The sequence below is a fragment of the Anomalospiza imberbis genome, chromosome 10 (assembly GCF_031753505.1).
Source record: "Anomalospiza imberbis isolate Cuckoo-Finch-1a 21T00152 chromosome 10, ASM3175350v1, whole genome shotgun sequence".
Classification (NCBI taxonomy): domain Eukaryota; kingdom Metazoa; phylum Chordata; class Aves; order Passeriformes; family Viduidae; genus Anomalospiza; species Anomalospiza imberbis.
This window is the reverse complement of record NC_089690.1, coordinates 19,713,131-19,734,731: the sequence shown is the minus strand read 5'-3', so window position 1 is coordinate 19,734,731 and position 21,601 is coordinate 19,713,131. Positions and strand designations below refer to the sequence as shown.

The 21,601-nt window shown below is 58.9% G+C and overlaps 1 protein-coding gene and 16 non-coding genes across 18 annotated transcripts; 1 reads left to right on the top strand and 16 right to left on the bottom strand.

Moving 5' to 3' along the window:
- Positions 1 to 2,203: 2,203 nt before the first annotated feature.
- AIRE (autoimmune regulator) lies at positions 2,204 to 5,580 on the top strand. 2 transcript variants are annotated; one of them, XM_068201077.1, is made up of 12 exons: positions 2,204 to 2,720; positions 2,813 to 2,987; positions 3,083 to 3,253; positions 3,348 to 3,419; positions 3,524 to 3,637; positions 3,741 to 3,865; positions 4,018 to 4,095; positions 4,387 to 4,502; positions 4,573 to 4,782; positions 4,873 to 4,969; positions 5,224 to 5,292; positions 5,455 to 5,580. In XM_068201077.1, exons 1-12 carry the CDS (start codon positions 2,580 to 2,582, stop codon positions 5,533 to 5,535), a joined length of 1,449 nt encoding a protein of 482 aa, XP_068057178.1. In that variant the 5' UTR covers positions 2,204 to 2,579; the 3' UTR covers positions 5,536 to 5,580. The 2 variants fall into 2 exon arrangements, with proteins under 2 accessions (XP_068057178.1, XP_068057179.1); XM_068201078.1 differs by having other exon boundaries at positions 2,206 to 2,720; positions 3,101 to 3,253.
- Positions 5,581 to 5,982: 402 nt separating this feature from the next.
- Positions 5,983 to 6,101, bottom strand: LOC137480348 (5S ribosomal RNA). The gene has a single exon (XR_011002842.1). It is a non-coding gene; the product is annotated as a 5S ribosomal RNA (ribosomal RNA).
- Positions 6,102 to 7,340: 1,239 nt separating this feature from the next.
- Positions 7,341 to 7,459, bottom strand: LOC137480347 (5S ribosomal RNA). The gene has a single exon (XR_011002841.1). It is a non-coding gene; the product is annotated as a 5S ribosomal RNA (ribosomal RNA).
- A 761-nt stretch (positions 7,460 to 8,220) lies between these two features.
- Positions 8,221 to 8,339, bottom strand: LOC137480288 (5S ribosomal RNA). Its single transcript, XR_011002782.1, has one exon. It is a non-coding gene; the product is annotated as a 5S ribosomal RNA (ribosomal RNA).
- A 920-nt stretch (positions 8,340 to 9,259) lies between these two features.
- On the bottom strand, positions 9,260 to 9,378 carry LOC137480346 (5S ribosomal RNA). Its single transcript, XR_011002840.1, has one exon. It is a non-coding gene; the product is annotated as a 5S ribosomal RNA (ribosomal RNA).
- A 928-nt stretch (positions 9,379 to 10,306) lies between these two features.
- Positions 10,307 to 10,425, bottom strand: LOC137480345 (5S ribosomal RNA). Its single transcript, XR_011002839.1, has one exon. It is a non-coding gene; the product is annotated as a 5S ribosomal RNA (ribosomal RNA).
- Positions 10,426 to 11,513: 1,088 nt separating this feature from the next.
- On the bottom strand, positions 11,514 to 11,632 carry LOC137480344 (5S ribosomal RNA). The gene has a single exon (XR_011002838.1). It is a non-coding gene; the product is annotated as a 5S ribosomal RNA (ribosomal RNA).
- A 1,248-nt stretch (positions 11,633 to 12,880) lies between these two features.
- LOC137480343 (5S ribosomal RNA) lies at positions 12,881 to 12,999 on the bottom strand. The gene has a single exon (XR_011002837.1). It is a non-coding gene; the product is annotated as a 5S ribosomal RNA (ribosomal RNA).
- A 523-nt stretch (positions 13,000 to 13,522) lies between these two features.
- On the bottom strand, positions 13,523 to 13,641 carry LOC137480289 (5S ribosomal RNA). The gene has a single exon (XR_011002783.1). It is a non-coding gene; the product is annotated as a 5S ribosomal RNA (ribosomal RNA).
- A 692-nt stretch (positions 13,642 to 14,333) lies between these two features.
- On the bottom strand, positions 14,334 to 14,452 carry LOC137480342 (5S ribosomal RNA). Its single transcript, XR_011002836.1, has one exon. It is a non-coding gene; the product is annotated as a 5S ribosomal RNA (ribosomal RNA).
- Positions 14,453 to 15,463: 1,011 nt separating this feature from the next.
- Positions 15,464 to 15,582, bottom strand: LOC137480340 (5S ribosomal RNA). Its single transcript, XR_011002835.1, has one exon. It is a non-coding gene; the product is annotated as a 5S ribosomal RNA (ribosomal RNA).
- An 801-nt stretch (positions 15,583 to 16,383) lies between these two features.
- Positions 16,384 to 16,502, bottom strand: LOC137480339 (5S ribosomal RNA). The gene has a single exon (XR_011002834.1). It is a non-coding gene; the product is annotated as a 5S ribosomal RNA (ribosomal RNA).
- Positions 16,503 to 17,430: 928 nt separating this feature from the next.
- LOC137480338 (5S ribosomal RNA) lies at positions 17,431 to 17,549 on the bottom strand. Its single transcript, XR_011002833.1, has one exon. It is a non-coding gene; the product is annotated as a 5S ribosomal RNA (ribosomal RNA).
- A 770-nt stretch (positions 17,550 to 18,319) lies between these two features.
- On the bottom strand, positions 18,320 to 18,438 carry LOC137480336 (5S ribosomal RNA). Its single transcript, XR_011002831.1, has one exon. It is a non-coding gene; the product is annotated as a 5S ribosomal RNA (ribosomal RNA).
- A 683-nt stretch (positions 18,439 to 19,121) lies between these two features.
- Positions 19,122 to 19,240, bottom strand: LOC137480335 (5S ribosomal RNA). The gene has a single exon (XR_011002830.1). It is a non-coding gene; the product is annotated as a 5S ribosomal RNA (ribosomal RNA).
- A 920-nt stretch (positions 19,241 to 20,160) lies between these two features.
- On the bottom strand, positions 20,161 to 20,279 carry LOC137480334 (5S ribosomal RNA). The gene has a single exon (XR_011002829.1). It is a non-coding gene; the product is annotated as a 5S ribosomal RNA (ribosomal RNA).
- Positions 20,280 to 21,367: 1,088 nt separating this feature from the next.
- Positions 21,368 to 21,486, bottom strand: LOC137480287 (5S ribosomal RNA). The gene has a single exon (XR_011002781.1). It is a non-coding gene; the product is annotated as a 5S ribosomal RNA (ribosomal RNA).
- Positions 21,487 to 21,601: the final 115 nt, after the last annotated feature.

Sequence of the window (21,601 nt, the reverse complement as noted above, 5' to 3'; positions counted from 1 at the left end):
GATGCCTGTTCTCTCCTGACTGTGGTTCAGGGATGCTGTTTGAGATGAGTGAGGGGCAGTTGTGGCCAAGAGAGACACAGCAATGGTTTGCACTATAGGACTTTAGCAAGGAAGGGAAATTGGAAAGGAAATGCTGGAAGGGACATGTTTGCATCGACGGCTTTTGCAGGAGGAAATCGAGGTGCATCCCAGGGACTACAAATACTTGTGCTGGATGCTGAGTCACTGATTGTACTGGGTATTTGGGGAGAACATTGTCAACCTTCGCCCCTTGAGTCCTTCTGGTTTCTGCAGGGGGATCAATAGAAAGGAGAGGGCATCCTGAAAGCCCTGCACCCCAGACTGGGGCCCTGACAGCCAGGCAGGGCACATGCCAGCCCCAGGCAAAAGCTGTCTTTTTGCAGCCTTTACAAGTTCCTTAGAGCTGCCCAGGCTGGCCAGAGTGAGGTTGTACAGAAACACCCACCTGATTTCCCAGCATGGATGTGCCTCTCGTGGCCAGTGCTCTGCCTCCTGCCCCTCTCAGGGGAAGGAACACAAAAAAAAACCAACACAAAATGCAAATCATGGCACTAGTGAGTGGGCTGGATGTGGAAAACAATGTCTGTGACTCAGCACAGAAAGAGTCACAAAGCTGGAATTTAAAACAAGTCCAAGCCCAACTCTGTGGGCATATGGCTCATGGAGTGTTGGGCAGTGCCTCCCCACGAGGGAGCTGGGTGGGCAGGGGGAAGTGCCAGAGCCTCATCCTATTCCAGCTATGCCAGACAGCCTAACACAGGGTGACAGTGATAAATTGTGGCAAAGCAGGTGGGATACCGGGGAAAACAGTGTTCCTGAGAAGAGTGGAGCAGACCTGTGAGGCTGTGTCACAACTATGCTTGTGCTCAGCACCAGTGGCCAGGCTTGGGCAGAGCTCCAGGAGGGGAGATGAACCTCCCGTGTCACCTGACACCCACGTTTTTTGCCACAGGGGGGATGCATGGCACAGGTGGTGGTGAAGCCATCCCCACTGTGGCAGAGCTAGGCACAGAAATCCTGGTGTGAGGCACAGGAACCTGGCATGGCAGCTGCCCTACCCCCATCCTATAGCTTTCACTGCCTCCACAGGAAAAATCCCCCTGAAAGCTGAAAGGAGCTGCAGGGTGAGCTTTTCCAAAGGCAACCACATTAATTTACTAACCAGACATGTGCAAGGGTATTTCCTGCTCTCACCAAGGGTGTTGTCTTGTTATTCTTCCTGAGTTTCTTGACAGCAGATGCTTCCTCCTGGCACAGCTTTGGAGCCAGTAGATACTGCTCCATTCTTTTAAGACATAGCAATGAAAGTTCCTCCCTGTATCCTCTTGTGCTGTCCAGCAGCGTCCCCTCTTGCACCGCGCTCCAGTCCTGCTCAGGTCAGGGTTTCCTCCGGGGCCTGGGGACAGCTGTGCACAGCCACAGCACCCCTGGCAGAGCCTGCTGCACAGCCCACACACCTTCAGAGTGAGGGAGGCTAGAAATTGATCCTGGGGAAATCCAAATGTCTGGGAGTTGAGGTAGGAGCTGTTGAGCTTTCTCTTTCCCAGCTACCTGGTAGAGAGCAGCCAGGCCCCCAGACTTTTCTATGCCAGATGCTTTCAAGAAGCCAGCTTCTCCCTGGCTCCAAGCTTTTTGCAGCTCCATATGCTCAGTTTTGGGAAGTGGGTATTGACAGAGCTGTGGGCTGCACCTGCCCAGGTATTTCTTGGGCGCACTCGTGGCACTGCCATGGCTCTGGCGAGATGTTTGCTTGTTCAGCGTCCTCAATTGTACCCCAACACATCTTTTGTGGAATTTCTTTGTGCGTCAGCACTTCCTGCTGCCCCACAGAAGCTGCCTGCAGGAGAGCAGTTTGCTTAATCGGCCCAGTCTCCAGCAGCATTTTATATCCTTTTGCAGGCCAGTGTGCCCCTAAATTACTCACATCTTGGCTCCTCTGTCTCTGGAATGCATTCATTATGTGAGCACCCAGACAGTTCCTCCTGCAGTACCCTGTGTTTCTATCTTGAGACATACCACACTGTCCATGATGCCGGGAAGGGAAGTGGGCAGTGCGGGCGGAGGACACATTCAATGGCAACCTGGCTCTCGTTTCCCTCACACCCTCAACTGTTGGGTGCTTACTTCCCACATGCTCCTGCAGCCGAGTTTCTGGATGAGAGAAACAGGTCCTGCGGAAAGTCCAGAAATTTTGGGAGACGCCTGGGTGACCACAGATAGGAGAGAGGTGGGACTCCCTCGCCAGGACCTCACTGACCCCCTCTCCCTGCTCACCCCGGGGTGGTCCATGCGGGCTGGGTGTCCTTCACCAGCGGCACAGCCGACCCCACGCTGGCTGCTGCCGCCCGGAGCTGGGGAGGTGCCTGACCTCAAGCCCGGGGCTGGGGCGTGGGGATAAGCCCAGCACCACCGCCCGCGCGGGAGGAACGGGTTCAGGTTACGGCCTCGTACAGAAATGAGTGGGGCTGCGGGAGGCCAGTGAGGTGTCTGGTGCCGCGGCCAAGGTGTATTAAAGGGGAGTGCACGGGCGGCTGCGGGCTCCGGCAGTGTCCCCGGGCATGGCGGGCCCGGGCAGCGACGGGGACCTGCGGCGCCTGCTGAAGCTGCACCGCACCGAGATTGCCATGGCAGTGGACGACGTCTTCCCGCTGCTGCATGGCCTGGCTGACCACGATGTCGTCCCTGACCACATCTTCAAGGTGAGGCTGCGGAGCAGGACAGGACGGCCATGCTGCGGGGGCTGGGGCCGGGGGGCCGGAGGGCAGCCCGTGGGCGGTGGTGTGCCCGGCAGGAGACGCTGAGCCGGACGGAGCGGGAGGGCTCGCACCGCGCTTTCCACGCGCTGCTCACCTGGCTGCTGGGCCGCGACACTGCCGCCGTCCGAGACTTCTGGGCCGTCCTCTTCAAGGACTACAACCTGGAGCGGTACTCCCGGCTCCGGCCTCTCCGCGGCGCCTTCCCCAGAGGTAGTAGGGGGTCAGGTGGGACTGGCCCACCTGGGACTGGCCCGGAGGCTGACAGGGGGCAGGGGTGACAGCCAGGGTGCTGGTGCCTGTCCCAGTCCCTATTCTTCTTGCAGAAGTGGAGCTGGGACGGCAGCGCCGTGGAAGGCGTCTCTCCCCGAGCCCCACAGCACCGGCCCCACACAGACCCCAAGGCAAGAGGAAAGCCCCTGAGGAGCGGGACAAGGCCCGGGCGGCACAGCCCGCTCCACGGCACAGTGCCAGTCCTGGTACGGAGACCCAGAGCAGCATGGAGATGGGGCAGGGTGCCGCCCCCGAGGTATTGTGGGGTGCCTCCTGATGCCCATCCTCACAATGCTGCAGGGCCCCTGGTGAAGGCAAAGACTGTGAAGAAGCCGGAGGGCACAGATACCTCCCGCACCTCTCGTGCCAGCGGTGAGTGCCAAAACCCCCAGGGCAGCTTCTGCCTGTGCGCCCTGTTGGCCCACAGCCGTGGGCAGGGGGCTACCCACACCGCTGAGCCGCTCCCCTGCCCGCAGCTCTCCAGGCAGTGGCTGCCTCAGTGCAGAGAGCGGTGGCTGTGGCAGGTGGTGAGGTGCCCGTCAGCCGTGGGGCCATTGAGGGCATCCTCATTAAACACGTGCTGGATCCAAGTAAGTACAGCCCAGCCCAGCCTCCTCCTGCCCAGTTCAGTCCCCAAATTCAGGAGCCACCCTCAGGAACGGGAGCTGGAGCTGCCTCTGGCCTCTCTTGCAGGCAGCTCCAAGACAGGCAGCAGAGCTGGTGACAAGCCATATACCCCAACTGCCTGCGAGGAGCCAGAGGCCAGGAGCAGAAGCCACAGCCTGAAGCCCGCCACCCAGCCCAAGGCATGCCGAAGTGTAGATACCCCCCTCAGATGTTTTCACCCCCATCTTGTGCAGCTGTCAAGGCTGTGGTAGCGGGTTGTTCTTGCCTGGCATCATAGCCATGGCCTGGGGGGTCCCCCAGTGCAAGCAGTGCCTCTCCAAACCCCTTCTTGTCTCACCAACAGAACAGGGAACCCCAGTTGCACCCCCAGGGCCAGCTGCAAGCAGCCACTGTCTACAGCCAGGACCCTGTGACCCACCAGGTGAGCCCTGGATGTGACACCTGGTGCACCCTCAGGAGGAACTGTTGGGGTTTCCCTGGCATGTCCATTTGCCCTGGCCTTGAAAAAGAAACACAGGGTTCAGCTACTGGGGGTGCACGACGTTACGACCCCCAAGAAACAGGCAATTTTACCACCCTGAAAAGATTGGTATATTTGGTGCAGGGTGGGTGATGCAGGGGGAGAGAGCAAGGGGGGTGAAAGACCTTGCCACAGCCATGGCTTCAGCCCATGAGGGCGGCAGTGACACCCTGCCCACTCCCCCGGGGACAGGAGAACGAGGATGAGTGTGCAGCATGCGGTGATGGCGGTGAGCTCATCTGCTGTGACGGCTGCCCCAGGGCCTTTCACCTTGCCTGCCTGGTGCCCCCGCTGCCCCACGTCCCCAGGTGAGTCCCAGGGCACACAGGGATGCCAGTGCCCCCTGCCGTCCCTCACTGCTTTGCTCGCACTGTGCAGCGGAACATGGCGATGTGGCTCCTGCGTGGAGAATGTGACTGAACCAGGCCAGCTGCTGGAGGCAGACTTGCCTGTGGAGAGACCTGCCGAGATCGTGGGGGAGGCGACGTGGGACACCCAGCCGGGTGGAGTGGAGGGGAGCGTCTGCAGCCGCTGCCGCGCCCAGATCCCCACTCCCCACCACTGTCCTGCTCCCAGTGGAGACCCCAGGTGAGTTCCCCATCACGTCCCACATCCCAGCCTTAGTTCCTCCCTGGGCGGTTCTGCCCTGACTGGTCTGTGTCACTCCTGATGGTATAGGGGGCTACAGCTGTGCATGTCCTGCACGGGCACCCTGGACACAGGCAGTCTGGGCACTACCGCAGCAGCTGGAGACCAACTGCTTCCAGCAGCCAAGGTCAGCACAAACAGTGCCAGGAACGGGGTGGGAGAGGAAGAGTGGGGCCTAAGAGGAGCAGGAAGGTGCAGGTGAGTCAGGTAGGGTGAGCGACGGATGGGCTGACACCACATGGAGGCAAGTTAGTGAAGCTGGAATGGGGGAGCATGAGCTGGGCCCACACCAGCTGAGGGACTGAACATGGGTAGCGCTGACCAAAAGGTGAGCAGGCTGAGGGCAGCAAGGGAGCTGGCAGGACATCTCTCCACACACAGGCAGAGGATGGAGCCCTTGGCAGTGAGGCTGTGCTGAGCCGGGAGGAGCTCGATGCGCTGCTAGGTGAGGTAAGACTCTGTGTGACACCAACAGACAGATTCCATGCAAAGGGAACCATGTCTCTGGTGTGGCCCACAGGGTGACATGGGGCTGTGGGTCAGGCAGCATGTGCCTGGACAGAGGGGAAGGCTGTGGGATAGGAATAGAAAATGATTGGGGCTGTCCCACAGAGCACGTGGGATGGGATCTTACAGTGGGCGTTCCAGACAATGGCACGGCCGCTCGCAGAAACCCAGGGACTCCTCGCCTAGTGCACAGACCAAGCAGCAGACACACAACCAAAGCCATGAAAAAGCACGCTCTGAAACACAAATAAAACAAGACGAAAAGAGGCATCATGACAGCAAAAAAAGTATAAGAATAAAACACTGACCGTCAAAAGAACATGACAAAATGACAGACGCAGAAGTAAATGGTAGGCCAAAACCAGTGACAATCAACGGACAACAAGCAAACAGAAAATGTACAAAAACAACAAGCGACAGAAAAAACAATAAGCAAAATTTAACAAAATAAAATAACCAAGAGATGAGAAAAAAAATCTTGATATTAAAAAAAAAAGAAAAAAAAAGAAAAATGTACATGTATAAATAAATACAAAATGAAAGGGGAAGTGGAGGGAAAAATTTATGAAATGTAAACAGAGGGACAAAAAAAGGAGCCTACAGCACCTGGTATTCCTGGCACACGGCAAAAGAAGCCTACAGCACCCGGTATTCCCAGGCGGTCTCCCATCCAAGTACTAACCGGGCCCGACCCTGCTTAGCTTCCGAGATCAGACGAGATCGGGCGTTCTCAGGGTGGTATGGCCGTAGGCACCTCTCAGCCCCTCACCAGCGCTCTCCACCACAGCCCACCACCCTCCCGACACACCCCACAACCTCACCGCGCCTCCACCCACACTACAGCCCCCACAACGCCCTCAACACAACCTACACCCCCACACACCCACACACACACAACACCCACACTACACACACCTGCCCCTGCCCTCACCCCTGCCCCACCAAAAACACCACTACCAGCCTACACCGCACGCTACTCCCGCCACGCGGCAAAAACGGCCGAAAGCGCCCCGTTCTCCCAGGCGACAACCAAAACCGGCCGAAAGCGCCCGGTTCTCCCAGGAGTGATGCAAAAGGAGCCTACAGCACCCGGTACTCCCAGGCACGCGGCAAAAGAAGCCTGCAGCACCCGGTACTACAAGGCATGAAGCAAAAGGAGCCTACAGCACCCGGTATTCCCGGCACACGGCAAAAGAAGCCTGCAGCACCCGGTACTACAAGGCATGAAGCAAAAGGAGCCTACAGCACCCGGTACTCCCAGGCATGAAGCAAAAGAAGCCTGCAGCACCCGGTACTACAAGGCATGAAGCAAAAGGAGCCTACAGCACCCGGTATTCCCGGCACACGGCAAAAGAAGCCTACAACACCCGGTACTCCCAGGTGGGAAGCAAAAGAAGCCTACAGCACCCGGTACTCCCAGGCACGAAGCAAAAGAAGCCTGCAGCACCCGGTACTACAAGGCATGAAGCAAAAGGAGCCTACAGCACCCGGTACTACAAGGCATGAAGCAAAAGGAGCCTACAGCACCCAGTATTCCCGGCACACGGCAAAAGAAGCCTACAACACCCGGTACTCCCAGGCACGAAGCAAAAGAAGCCTGCAGCCCCCGGTACTACAAGGCATGAAGCAAAAGGAGCCTACAGCACACAGTACTCCCAGGCACGAAGCAAAAGAAGCCTGCAACACCCGGTACTCCCAGGTCGGAAGCAAAAGAAGCCTACAGCACCCGGTATTCCCGGCACACGGCAAAAGAAGCCTACAACACCCGGTTCTCCCAGGAATGATGCAAAACCAGCCTACAGCACCCGGTACTCCCAGGCACGAAGCAAAAGGAGCCTACAGCACCCGGTATTCCCAGCACGCGGCAAAAGAAGCCTGCAGCACCCGGTACTCCCAGGCACGAAGCAAAAGGAGCCTACAGCACCCGGTATTCCCGGCACGCGGCAAAAGAAGCCTACAGCACCCGGTACTCCCGGGTCGGAAGCAAAAGAAGCCTACAGCACCCGGTATTCCCAGGCGGTCTCCCATCCAAGTACTAACCGGGCCCGACCCTGCTTAGCTTCCGAGATCAGACGAGATCGGGCGTTCTCAGGGTGGTATGGCCGTAGGCACCTCTCAGCCCTTCACCAGCGCTCTCCACCACAGCCCACCACCCTCCCGACACACCCCACAACCTCACCGCGCCTCCACCCACACTACAGCCCCCACAACGCCCTCAACACAACCTACACCCCCACACACCCACAACACCCACACAACCCACACTACACACACCTGCCCCTGCCCTCACACCTGCCCCACCAAAAACACCACTACCAGCCTACACCGCACGCTACTCCCGCCACGCGGCAAAAATGGCCGAAAGCGCCCGGTTCTCCCAGGCGACAACCAAAACCAGCCGAAAGCGCCCGGTATTCCCAGCACATGGCAAAACGAGCCTACAGCACCCGGCACTCCCAGGCACGCGGCAAAAGGAGACTACAGCAACTGGTTCTCCCAGGAGTGAAGCAAAAGGAGCCTACAGCACCCGGTATTCCCAGCACGCGGCAAAAGAAGCCTGCAGCACCCGGTACTACAAGGCATGAAGCAAAAGGAGCCTAGAGCACCCGGTACTCCCAGGCATGAAGCAAAAGAAGCCTGCAGCACCCGGTACTACAAGGCATGAAGCAAAAGGAGCCTACATCACACGCTACTCCCGGCACGGGGCAAAAGGAGCCTACAGTGCCCGGTACTCCCAGGAATGAAGCAAAAGGAGCCTAGAGCACCCGGTACTACAAGGCATGAAGCAAAAGAGCCTACAGCACCCGGTATTCCCGGCACATGGCAAAAGAAGCCTACAACACCCGGTACTCCCAGGTGGGAAGCAAAAGAAGCCTACAGCACCCAGTATTCCCAGGCGGTCTCCCATCCAAGTACTAACCGGGCCCGACCCTGCTTAGCTTCCGAGATCAGACGAGATCGGGCGTTCTCAGGGTGGTATGGCCGTAGGCACCTCTCAGCCCCTCACCAGCGCTCTCCACCACAGCCCACCACCCTCCCGACACACCCCACAACCTCACCGCGCCTCCACCCACACTACAGCCCCCACAACGCCCTCAACACAACCTACACCCCCACACACCCACAACACACACAACACCCACACTACACACACCTGCCCCTGCCCTCACACCTGCCCCACCAAAAACACCACTACCAGCCTACACCGCACGCTACTCCCGCCACGCGGCAAAAACGGCCGAAAGCGCCCGGTTCTCCCAGGCGACAACCAAAACCAGCCGAAAGCGCCCGGTATTCCCAGCACATGGCAAAACGAGCCTACAGCACCCGGCACTCCCAGGCACGCGGCAAAAGGAGACTACAGCAACTGGTTCTCCCAGGAGTGAAGCAAAAGGAGCCTACAGCACCCGGTATTCCCAGCAGGCGGCAAAAGAAGCCTGCAGCACCCGGTACTACAAGGCATGAAGCAAAAGGAGCCTAGAGCACCCGGTACTCCCAGGCATGAAGCAAAAGAAGCCTGCAGCACCCGGTACTACAAGGCATGAAGCAAAAGGAGCCTACAGCACCCGGTATTCCCGGCACACGGCAAAAGAAGCCTACAACACCCGGTACTCCCAGGTGGGAAGCAAAAGAAGCCTACAGCACCCGGTACTCCCAGGCACGAAGCAAAAGAAGCCTGCAGCACCCGGTACTACAAGGCATGAAGCAAAAGGAGCCTACATCACACGCTACTCCCGGCACGGGGCAAAAGGAGCCTACAGCGCCCGGTACTCCCAGGAATGAAGCAAAAGGAGCCTAGAGCACCCGGTACTACAAGGCATGAAGCAAAAGAGCCTACAGCACCCGGTATTCCCGGCACACGGCAAAAGAAGCCTACAACACCCGGTACTCCCAGGTGGGAAGCAAAAGAAGCCTACAGCACCCGGTATTCCCAGGCGGTCTCCCATCCAAGTACTAACCGGGCCCGACCCTGCTTAGCTTCCGAGATCAGACGAGATCGGGCGTTCTCAGGGTGGTATGGCCGTAGGCACCTCTCAGCCCCTCACCAGCGCTCTCCACCACAGCCCACCACCCTCCCGACACACCCCACAACCTCACCGCGCCTCCACCCACACTACAGCCCCCACAACGCCCTCAACACAACCTACACCCCCACACACCCACACACACACAACACCCACACAACCCACACTACACACACCTGCCCCTGCCCTCACCCCTGCCCCACCAAAAACACCACTACCAGCCTACACCGCACGCTACTCCCGCCACGCGGCAAAAACGGCCGAAAGCGCCCGGTTCTCCCAGGCGACAACCAAAACCAGCCGAAAGCGCCCGGTATTCCCAGCACATGGCAAAACGAGCCTACAGCACCCGGCACTCCCAGGCACGCGGCAAAAGGAGACTACAGCAACTGGTTCTCCCAGGAGTGAAGCAAAAGGAGCCTACAGCACCCGGTATTCCCAGCAGGCGGCAAAAGAAGCCTGCAGCACCCGGTACTACAAGGCATGAAGCAAAAGGAGCCTAGAGCACCCGGTACTCCCAGGCATGAAGCAAAAGAAGCCTGCAGCACCCGGTACTACAAGGCATGAAGCAAAAGGAGCCTACAGCACCCGGTATTCCCGGCACACGGCAAAAGAAGCCTACAACACCCGGTACTCCCAGGTGGGAAGCAAAAGAAGCCTACAGCACCCGGTACTCCCAGGCACGAAGCAAAAGAAGCCTGCAGCACCCGGTACTACAAGGCATGAAGCAAAAGGAGCCTACATCACACGCTACTCCCGGCACGGGGCAAAAGGAGCCTACAGCGCCCGGTACTCCCAGGAATGAAGCAAAAGGAGCCTAGAGCACCCGGTACTACAAGGCATGAAGCAAAAGAGCCTACAGCACCCGGTATTCCCGGCACACGGCAAAAGAAGCCTACAACACCCGGTACTCCCAGGTGGGAAGCAAAAGAAGCCTACAGCACCCGGTATTCCCAGGCGGTCTCCCATCCAAGTACTAACCGGGCCCGACCCTGCTTAGCTTCCGAGATCAGACGAGATCGGGCGTTCTCAGGGTGGTATGGCCGTAGGCACCTCTCAGCCCCTCACCAGCGCTCTCCACCACAGCCCACCACCCTCCCGACACACCCCACAACCTCACCGCGCCTCCACCCACACTACAGCCCCCACAACGCCCTCAACACAACCTACACCCCCACACACCCACACACACACAACACCCACACAACCCACACTACACACACCTGCCCCTGCCCTCACCCCTGCCCCACCAAAAACACCACTACCAGCCTACACCGCACGCTACTCCCGCCACGCGGCAAAAACGGCCGAAAGCGCCCGGTTCTCCCAGGCGACAACCAAAACCAGCCGAAAGCGCCCGGTATTCCCAGCACATGGCAAAACGAGCCTACAGCACCTGGCACTCCCAGGCACGCGGCAAAAGGAGACTACAGACAACTGGTTCTCCCAGGAGTGAAGCAAAAGGAGCCTACAGCACCCGGTATTCCCAGCACGCGGCAAAAGAAGCCTGCAGCACCCGGTACTACAAGGCATGAAGCAAAAGGAGCCTAGAGCACCCGGTACTCCCAGGCATGAAGCAAAAGAAGCCTGCAGCACCCGGTACTACAAGGCATGAAGCAAAAGGAGCCTACATCACACGCTACTCCCGGCACGGGGCAAAAGGAGCCTACAGCGCCCGGTACTCCCAGGAATGAAGCAAAAGGAGCCTAGAGCACCCGGTACTCCCAGGCATGAAGCAAAAGAAGCCTGCAGCACCTGGTACTACAAGGCATGAAGCAAAAGGAGCCTACAGCACCCGGTATTCCCGGCACACGGCAAAAGAAGCCTGCAGTACCCGGTACTACAAGGCACGAAGCAAAAGGAGCCTACAGCACCCGGTATTCCCGACACACGGCAAAAGAAGCCTACAACACCCGGTACTCCCAGGTGGGAAGCAAAAGAAGCCTACAGCACCCGGTACTCCCAGGCACGAAGCAAAAGAAGCCTGCAGCACCCGGTACTACAAGGCATGAAGCAAAAGGAACCTACAGCACCCGGTACTACAAGGCATGAAGCAAAAGAGCCTACAGCACCCGGTATTCCCGGCACACGGCAAAAGAAGCCTACAACACCCGGTACTCCCAGGTGGGAAGCAAAAGAAGCCTACAGCACCCGGTATTCCCAGGCGGTCTCCCATCCAAGTACTAACCGGGCCCGACCCTGCTTAGCTTCCGAGATCAGACGAGATCGGGCGTTCTCAGGGTGGTATGGCCGTAGGCACCTCTCAGCCCTTCACCAGCGCTCTCCACCACAGCCCACCACCCTCCCGACACACCCCACAACCTCACCGCGCCTCCACCCACACTACAGCCCCCACAACGCCCTCAACACAACCTACACCCCCACACACCCACACACACACAACACCCACACAACCCACACTACACACACCTGCCCCTGCCCTCACACCTGCCCCACCAAAAACACCACTACCAGCCTACACCGCACGCTACTCCCGCCACGCGGCAAAAACGGCCGAAAGCGCCCGGTTCTCCCAGGCGACAACCAAAACCGGCCGAAAGCGCCCGGTTCTCCCAGGAGTGATGCAAAAGGAGCCTACAGCACCCGGTACTCCCAGGCACGCGGCAAAAGAAGCCTGCAGCACCCGGTACTACAAGGCATGAAGCAAAAGGAGCCTACAGCACCCGGTATTCCCGGCACACGGCAAAAGAAGCCTGCAGCACCCGGTACTACAAGGCATGAAGCAAAAGGAGCCTAGAGCACCCGGTACTCCCAGGCATGAAGCAAAAGAAGCCTGCAGCACCCGGTACTACAAGGCATGAAGCAAAAGGAGCCTACAGCACCCGGTATTCCCGGCACACGGCAAAAGAAGCCTACAACACCCGGTACTCCCAGGTGGGAAGCAAAAGAAGCCTACAGCACCCGGTACTCCCAGGCACGAAGCAAAAGAAGCCTGCAGCACCCGGTACTACAAGGCATGAAGCAAAAGGAGCCTACAGCACCCGGTACTACAAGGCATGAAGCAAAAGGAGCCTACAGCACCCAGTATTCCCGGCACACGGCAAAAGAAGCCTACAACACCCGGTACTCCCAGGCACGAAGCAAAAGAAGCCTGCAGCCCCCGGTACTACAAGGCATGAAGCAAAAGGAGCCTACAGCACACAGTACTCCCAGGCACGAAGCAAAAGAAGCCTGCAACACCCGGTACTCCCAGGTCGGAAGCAAAAGAAGCCTACAGCACCCGGTATTCCCGGCACACGGCAAAAGAAGCCTACAACACCCGGTTCTCCCAGGAATGATGCAAAACCAGCCTACAGCACCCGGTACTCCCAGGCACGAAGCAAAAGGAACCTACAGCACCCGGTATTCCCAGCACGCGGCAAAAGAAGCCTGCAGCACCCGGTACTCCCAGGCACGAAGCAAAAGGAGCCTACAGCACCCGGTATTCCCGGCACACGGCAAAAGAAGCCTACAACACCCGGTACTCCCGGGTCGGAAGCAAAAGGAGCCTACAGCACCCGGTATTCCCAGGCGGTCTCCCATCCAAGTACTAACCGGGCCCGACCCTGCTTAGCTTCCGAGATCAGACGAGATCGGGCGTTCTCAGGGTGGTATGGCCGTAGGCACCTCTCAGCCCCTCACCAGCGCTCTCCACCACAGCCCACCACCCTCCCGACACACCCCACAACCTCACCGCGCCTCCACCCACACTACAGCCCCCACAACGCCCTCAACACAACCTACACCCCCACACACCCACCCACACACAACACCCACACTACACACACCTGCCCCTGCCCTCACCCCTGCCCCACCAAATACACCACTACCAGCCTACACCACACGCTACTCCCGCCACGCGGCAAAAACGGCCGAAAGCGCCCCGTTCTCCCAGGCGACGACCAAAACCGGCCGAAAGCGCCCGGTTCTCCCAGGAATGATGCAAAACGAGCCTACAGCACCCGGTACTCCCAGGCACGAAGCAAAAGGAGCCTACAGCACCCGGTATTCCCAGCACGCGGCAAAAGAAGCCTGCAGCACCCGGTACTCCCAGGCACGAAGCAAAAGGAGCCTACAGCACCCGGTATTCCCGGCACGCGGCAAAAGAAGCCTACAGCACCCGGTACTCCCGGGTCGGAAGCAAAAGAAGCCTACAGCTCCCGGTATTCCCAGGCGGTCTCCCATCCAAGTACTAACCGGGCCCGACCCTGCTTAGCTTCCGAGATCAGACGAGATCGGGCGTTCTCAGGGTGGTATGGCCGTAGGCACCTCTCAGCCCTTCACCAGCGCTCTCCACCACAGCCCACCACCCTCCCGACACACCCCACAACCTCACCGCGCCTCCACCCACACTACAGCCCCCACAACGCCCTCAACACAACCTACACCCCCACACACCCACACACACACAACACCCACACAACCCACACTACACACACCTGCCCCTGCCCTCACACCTGCCCCACCAAAAACACCACTACCAGCCTACACCGCACGCTACTCCCGCCACGCGGCAAAAACGGCCGAAAGCGCCCGGTTCTCCCAGGCGACAACCAAAACCGGCCGAAAGCGCCCGGTTCTCCCAGGAATGAAGCAAAAGGAACCTACAGCACCCGGTACTCCCAGGCACGAAGCAAAAGAAGCCTGCAACACCCGGTACTCCCAGGTGGGAAGCAAAAGAAGCCTACAGCACCCGGTACTCCCAGGAATGAAGCAAAAGGAGCCTACAGCACCCGGTACTACAAGGCATGAAGCAAAAGGAGCCTACAGCACCCAGTATTCCCGGCACACGGCAAAAGAAGCCTACAACACCCGGTACTCCCAGGCACGAAGCAAAAGAAGCCTGCAGCACCCGGTACTACAAGGCATGAAGCAAAAGGAGCCTACAGCACCCGGTATTCCCGGCACACGGCAAAAGAAGCCTACAACACCCGGTACTCCCAGGTGGGAAGCAAAAGAAGCCTACAGCACCCGGTATTCCCAGGCGGTCTCCCATCCAAGTACTAACCGGGCCCGACCCTGCTTAGCTTCCGAGATCAGACGAGATCGGGCGTTCTCAGGGTGGTATGGCCGTAGGCACCTCTCAGCCCCTCACCAGCGCTCTCCACCACAGCCCACCACCCTCCCGACACACCCCACAACCTCACCGTGCCTCCACCCACACTACAGCCCCCACAACGCCCTCAACACAACCTACACCCCCACACACCCACAACACCCACACAACCCACACTACCCACACTACACACACCTGCCCCTGCCCTCACACCTGCCCCACCAAAAACACCACTACCAGCCTACACCACACGCTACTCCCGCCACGCGGCAAAAACGGCCGAAAGCGCCCGGTTCTCCCAGGCGACAACCAAAACCGGCCGAAAGCGCCCGGTTCTCCCAGGAGTGATGCAAAAGGAGCCTACAGCACCCGGTACTCCCAGGCACGCGGCAAAAGAAGCCTGCAGCACCCGGTACTACAAGGCATGAAGCAAAAGGAGCCTACAGCACCCGGTATTCCCGGCACACGGCAAAAGAAGCCTGCAGCACCCGGTACTACAAGGCATGAAGCAAAAGGAGCCTACAGCACCCGGTACTCCCAGGAATGAAGCAAAAGGAGCCTAGAGCACCCGGTACTCCCAGGCATGAAGCAAAAGAAGCCTGCAGCACCCGGTACTACAAGGCATGAAGCAAAAGGAGCCTACATCACACGCTACTCCCGGCACGGGGCAAAAGGAGCCTACAGCGCCCGGTACTCCCAGGAATGAAGCAAAAGAAGCCTGCAGCACCTGGTACTACAAGGCATGAAGCAAAAGGAGCCTACAGCACCCGGTACTCCCAGGCATGAAGCAAAAGAAGCCTACAGCACCCGGTATTCCCGGCACACGGCAAAAGAAGCCTACAACACCCGGTACTCCCAGGAATGAAGCAAAAGGAGCCTACAGCACCCGGTACTCCCAGGAATGAAGCAAAAGGAGCCTACAGCACCCGGTACTACAAGGCATGAAGCAAAAGGAGCCTACAGCACCCGGTATTCCCGGCACACGGCAAAAGAAGCCTACAACACCCGGTACTCCCAGGTGGGAAGCAAAAGAAGCCTACAGCACCCGGTATTCCCAGGCGGTCTCCCATCCAAGTACTAACCGGGCCCGACCCTGCTTAGCTTCCGAGATCAGACGAGATCGGGCGTTCTCAGGGTGGTATGGCCGTAGGCACCTCTCAGCCCTTCACCAGCGCTCTCCACCACAGCCCACCACCCTCCCGACACACCCCACAACCTCACCGCGCCTCCACCCACACTACAGCCCCCACAACGCCCTCAACACAACCTACACCCCCACACACCCACAACACCCACACAACCCACACTACACACACCTGCCCCTGCCCTCACCCCTGCCCCACCAAAAACACCACTACCAGCCTACACCGCACGCTACTCCCGCCACGCGGCAAAAACGGCCGAAAGCGCCCGGTTCTCCCAGGCGACAACCAAAACCAGCCGAAAGCGCCCGGTATTCCCAGCACATGGCAAAACGAGCCTACAGCACCCGGCACTCCCAGGCACGCGGCAAAAGGAGACTACAGCAACTGGTTCTCCCAGGAGTGAAGCAAAAGGAGCCTACAGCACCCGGTATTCCCAGCACGCGGCAAAAGAAGCCTGCAGCACCCGGTACTACAAGGCATGAAGCAAAAGGAACCTAGAGCACCCGGTACTCCCAGGAATGAAGCAAAAGGAGCCTAGAGCACCCGGTACTCCCAGGCATGAAGCAAAAGAAGCCTGCAGCACCCGGTACTACAAGGCATGAAGCAAAAGGAGCCTACATCACACGCTACTCCCGGCACGGGGCAAAAGGAGCCTACAGCGCCCGGTACTCCCAGGAATGAAGCAAAAGGAGCCTAGAGCACCCGGTACTACAAGGCATGAAGCAAAAGAGCCTACAGCACCCGGTATTCCCGGCACATGGCAAAAGAAGCCTACAACACCCGGTACTCCCAGGTGGGAAGCAAAAGAAGCCTACAGCACCCGGTATTCCCAGGCGGTCTCCCATCCAAGTACTAACCGGGCCCGACCCTGCTTAGCTTCCGAGATCAGACGAGATCGGGCGTTCTCAGGGTGGTATGGCCGTAGGCACCTCTCAGCCCCTCACCAGCGCTCTCCATCACAGCCCACCACCCTCCCGACACACCCCACAACCTCACCGCGCCTCCACCCACACTACAGCCCCCACAACGCCCTCAACACAACCTACACCCCCACACACCCACACACACACAACACCCACACAACCCACACTACACACACCTGCCCCTGCCCTCACACCTGCCCCACCAAAAACACCACTACCAGCCTACACCGCACGCTACTCCCGCCACGCGGCAAAAACGGCCGAAAGCGCCCGGTTCTCCCAGGCGACAACCAAAACCAGCCGAAAGCGCCCGGTATTCCCAGCAAATGGCAAAACGAGCCTACAGCACCCGGCACTCCCAGGCACGCGGCAAAAGGAGACTACAGCAACTGGTTCTCCCAGGAGTGAAGCAAAAGGAGCCTACAGCACCCGGTATTCCCAGCACGCGGCAAAAGAAGCCTGCAGCACCCGGTACTACAAGGCATGAAGCAAAAGGAGCCTAGAGCACCCGGTACTCCCAGGCATGAAGCAAAAGAAGCCTGCAGCACCCGGTACTACAAGGCATGAAGCAAAAGGAGCCTACAGCACCCGGTATTCCCGGCACACGGCAAAAGAAGCCTACAACACCCGGTACTCCCAGGTGGGAAGCAAAAGAAGCCTACAGCACCCGGTACTCCCAGGCACGAAGCAAAAGAAGCCTGCAGCACCCGGTACTACAAGGCATGAAGCAAAAGGAGCCTACATCACACGCTACTCCCGGCACGGGGCAAAAGGAGCCTACAGCGCCCGGTACTCCCAGGAATGAAGCAAAAGGAGCCTAGAGCACCCGGTACTACAAGGCATGAAGCAAAAGAGCCTACAGCACCCGGTATTCCCGGCACACGGCAAAAGAAGCCTACAACACCCGGTACTCCCAGGTGGGAAGCAAAAGGAGCCTACAGCACCCGGTATTCCCAGGCGGTCTCCCATCCAAGTACTAACCGGGCCCGACCCTGCTTAGCTTCCGAGATCAGACGAGATCGGGCGTTCTCAGGGTGGTATGGCCGTAGGCACCTCTCAGCCCCTCACCAGCGCTCTCCACCACAGCCCACCACCCTCCCGACACACCCCACAACCTCACCGCGCCTCCACCCACACTACAGCCCCCACAACGCCCTCAACACAACCTACACCCCCACACACCCACACACACACAACACCCACACAACCCAAACTACACACACCTGCCCCTGCCCTCACCCCTGCCCCACCAAAAACACCACTACCAGCCTACACCGCACGCTACTCCCGCCACGCGGCAAAAACGGCCGAAAGCGCCCGGTTCTCCCAGGCGACAACCAAAACCAGCCGAAAGCGCCCGGTATTCCCAGCACATGGCAAAACGAGCCTACAGCACCCGGCACTCCCAGGCACGCGGCAAAAGGAGACTACAGACAACTGGTTCTCCCAGGAGTGAAGCAAAAGGAGCCTACAGCACCCGGTATTCCCAGCACGCGGCAAAAGAAGCCTGCAGCACCCGGTACTACAAGGCATGAAGCAAAAGGAGCCTAGAGCACCCGGTACTCCCAGGCATGAAGCAAAAGAAGCCTGCAGCACCCGGTACTACAAGGCATGAAGCAAAAGGAGCCTACATCACACGCTACTCCCGGCACGGGGCAAAAGGAGCCTACAGCGCCCGGTACTCCCAGGAATGAAGCAAAAGGAGCCTAGAGCACCCGGTACTACAAGGCATGAAGCAAAAGAGCCTACAGCACCCGGTATTCCCGGCACACGGCAAAAGAAGCCTACAACACCCGGTACTCCCAGGTGGGAAGCAAAAGAAGCCTACAGCACCCGGTATTCCCAGGCGGTCTCCCATCCAAGTACTAACCGGGCCCGACCCTGCTTAGCTTCCGAGATCAGACGAGATCGGGCGTTCTCAGGGTGGTATGGCCGTAGGCACCTCTCAGCCCCTCACCAGCGCTCTCCACCACAGCCCACCACCCTCCCGACACACCCCACAACCTCACCGCGCCTCCACCCACACTACAGCCCCCACAACGCCCTCAACACAACCTACACCCCCACACACCCACCCACACACAACACCCACACTACACACACCTGCCCCTGCCCTCACCCCTGCCCCACCAAAAACACCACTACCAGCCTACACCGCACGCTACTCCCGCCACGCGGCAAAAACGGCCGAAAGCGCCCGGTTCTCCCAGGCGACAACCAAAACCGGCCGAAAGCGCCCGGTTCTCCCAGGAATGAAGCAAAAGGAACCTACAGCACCCGGTACTCCCAGGCACGAAGCAAAAGAAGCCTGCAACACCCGGTACTCCCAGGTGGGAAGCAAAAGAAGCCTACAGCACCCGGTACTCCCAGGAATGAAGCAAAAGGAGCCTACAGCACCCGGTACTACAAGGCATGAAGCAAAAGGAGCCTACAGCACCCAGTATTCCCGGCACACGGCAAAAGAAGCCTACAACACCCGGTACTCCCAGGCACGAAGCAAAAGAAGCCTGCAGCACCCGGTACTACAAGGCATGAAGCAAAAGGAGCCTACAGCACCCGGTATTCCCGGCACACGGCAAAAGAAGCCTACAACACCCGGTACTCCCAGGTGGGAAGCAAAAGAAGCCTACAGCACCCGGTATTCCCAGGCGGTCTCCCATCCAAGTACTAACCGGGCCCGACCCTGCTTAGCTTCCGAGATCAGACGAGATCGGGCGTTCTCAGGGTGGTATGGCCGTAGGCACCTCTCAGCCCTTCACCAGCGCTCTCCACCACAGCCCACCACCCTCCCGACACACCCCACAACCTCACCGTGCCTCCACCCACACTACAGCCCCCACAACGCCCTCAACACAACCTACACCCCCACACACCCACAACACCCACACAACCCACACTACACACACCTGCCCCTGCCCTCACACCTGCCCCACCAAAAACACCACTACCAGCCTACACCGCACGCTACTCCCGCCACGCGGCAAAAATGGCCGAAAGCGCCCGGTTCTCCCAGGCGACAACCAAAACCAGCCGAAAGCGCCCGGTATTCCCAGCACATGGCAAAACGAGCCTACAGCACCCGGCACTCCCAGGCACGCGGCAAAAGGAGACTACAGCAACTGGTTCTCCCAGGAGTGAAGCAAAAGGAGCCTACAGCACCCGGTATTCCCAGCAGGCGGCAAAAGAAGCCTGCAGCACCCGGTACTACAAGGCATGAAGCAAAAGGAGCCTAGAGCACCCGGTACTCCCAGGCATGAAGCAAAAGAAGCCTGCAGCACCCGGTACTACAAGGCATGAAGCAAAAGGAGCCTACAGCACCCGGTATTCCCGGCACACGGCAAAAGAAGCCTACAACACCCGGTACTCCCAGGTGGGAAGCAAAAGAAGCCTACAGCACCCGGTACTCCCAGGCACGAAGCAAAAGAAGCCTGCAGCACCCGGTACTACAAGGCATGAAGCAAAAGGAGCCTACATCACACGCTACTCCCGGCACGGGGCAAAAGGAGCCTACAGCGCCCGGTACTCCCAGGAATGAAGCAAAAGGAGCCTAGAGCACCCGGTACTACAAGGCATGAAGCAAAAGAGCCTACAGCACCCGGTATTCCCGGCACACGGCAAAAGAAGCCTACAACACCCGGTACTCCCAGGTGGGAAGCAAAAGAAGCCTACAGCACCCGGTATTCCCAGGCGGTCTCCCATCCAAGTACTAACCGGGCCCGACCCTGCTTAGCTTCCGAGATCAGACGAGATCGGGCGTTCTCAGGGTGGTATGGCCGTAGGCACCTCTCAGCCCCTCACCAGCGCTCTCCACCACAGCCCACCACCCTCCCGACACACCCCACAACCTCACCGCGCCTCCACCCACACTACAGCCCCCACAACGCCCTCAACACAACCTACACCCCCACACACCCACACACACACAACACCCACACAACCCACACTACACACACCTGCCCCTGCCCTCACCCCTGCCCCACCAAAAACACCACTACCAGCCTACACCGCACGCTACTCCCGCCACGCGGCAAAAACGGCCGAAAGCGCCCGGTTCTCCCAGGCGACAACCAAAACCAGCCGAAAGCGCCCGGTATTCCCAGCACATGGCAAAACGAGCCTACAGCACCCGGCACTCCCAGGCACGCGGCAAAAGGAGACTACAGACAACTGGTTCTCCCAGGAGTGAAGCAAAAGGAGCCTACAGCACCCGGTATTCCCAGCACGCGGCAAAAGAAGCCTGCAGCACCCGGTACTACAAGGCATGAAGCAAAAGGAGCCTAGAGCACCCGGTACTCCCAGGCATGAAGCAAAAGAAGCCTGCAGCACCCGGTACTACAAGGCATGAAGCAAAAGGAGCCTACATCACACGCTACTCCCGGCACGGGGCAAAAGGAGCCTACAGCGCCCGGTACTCCCAGGAATGAAGCAAAAGGAGCCTAGAGCACCCGGTACTCCCAGGCATGAAGCAAAAGAAGCCTGCAGCACCTGGTACTACAAGGCATGAAGCAAAAGGAGCCTACAGCACCCGGTATTCCCGGCACACGGCAAAAGAAGCCTGCAGTACCCGGTACTACAAGGCACGAAGCAAAAGGAGCCTACAGCACCCGGTATTCCCGACACACGGCAAAAGAAGCCTACAACACCCGGTACTCCCAGGTGGGAAGCAAAAGAAGCCTACAGCACCCGGTACTCCCAGGCACGAAGCAAAAGAAGCCTGCAGCACCCGGTACTACAAGGCATGAAGCAAAAGGAACCTACAGCACCCGGTACTACAAGGCATGAAGCAAAAGAGCCTACAGCACCCGGTATTCCCGGCACACGGCAAAAGAAGCCTACAACACCCGGTACTCCCAGGTGGGAAGCAAAAGAAGCCTACAGCACCCGGTATTCCCAGGCGGTCTCCCATCCAAGTACTAACCGGGCCCGACCCTGCTTAGCTTCCGAGATCAGACGAGATCGGGCATTCTCAGGGTGGTATGGCCGTAGGCACCTCTCAGCCCCTCACCAGCGCTCTCCACCACAGCCCACCACCCTCCCGACACACCCCACAACCTCACCGCGCCTCCACCCACACTACAGCCCCCACAACGCCCTCAACACAAC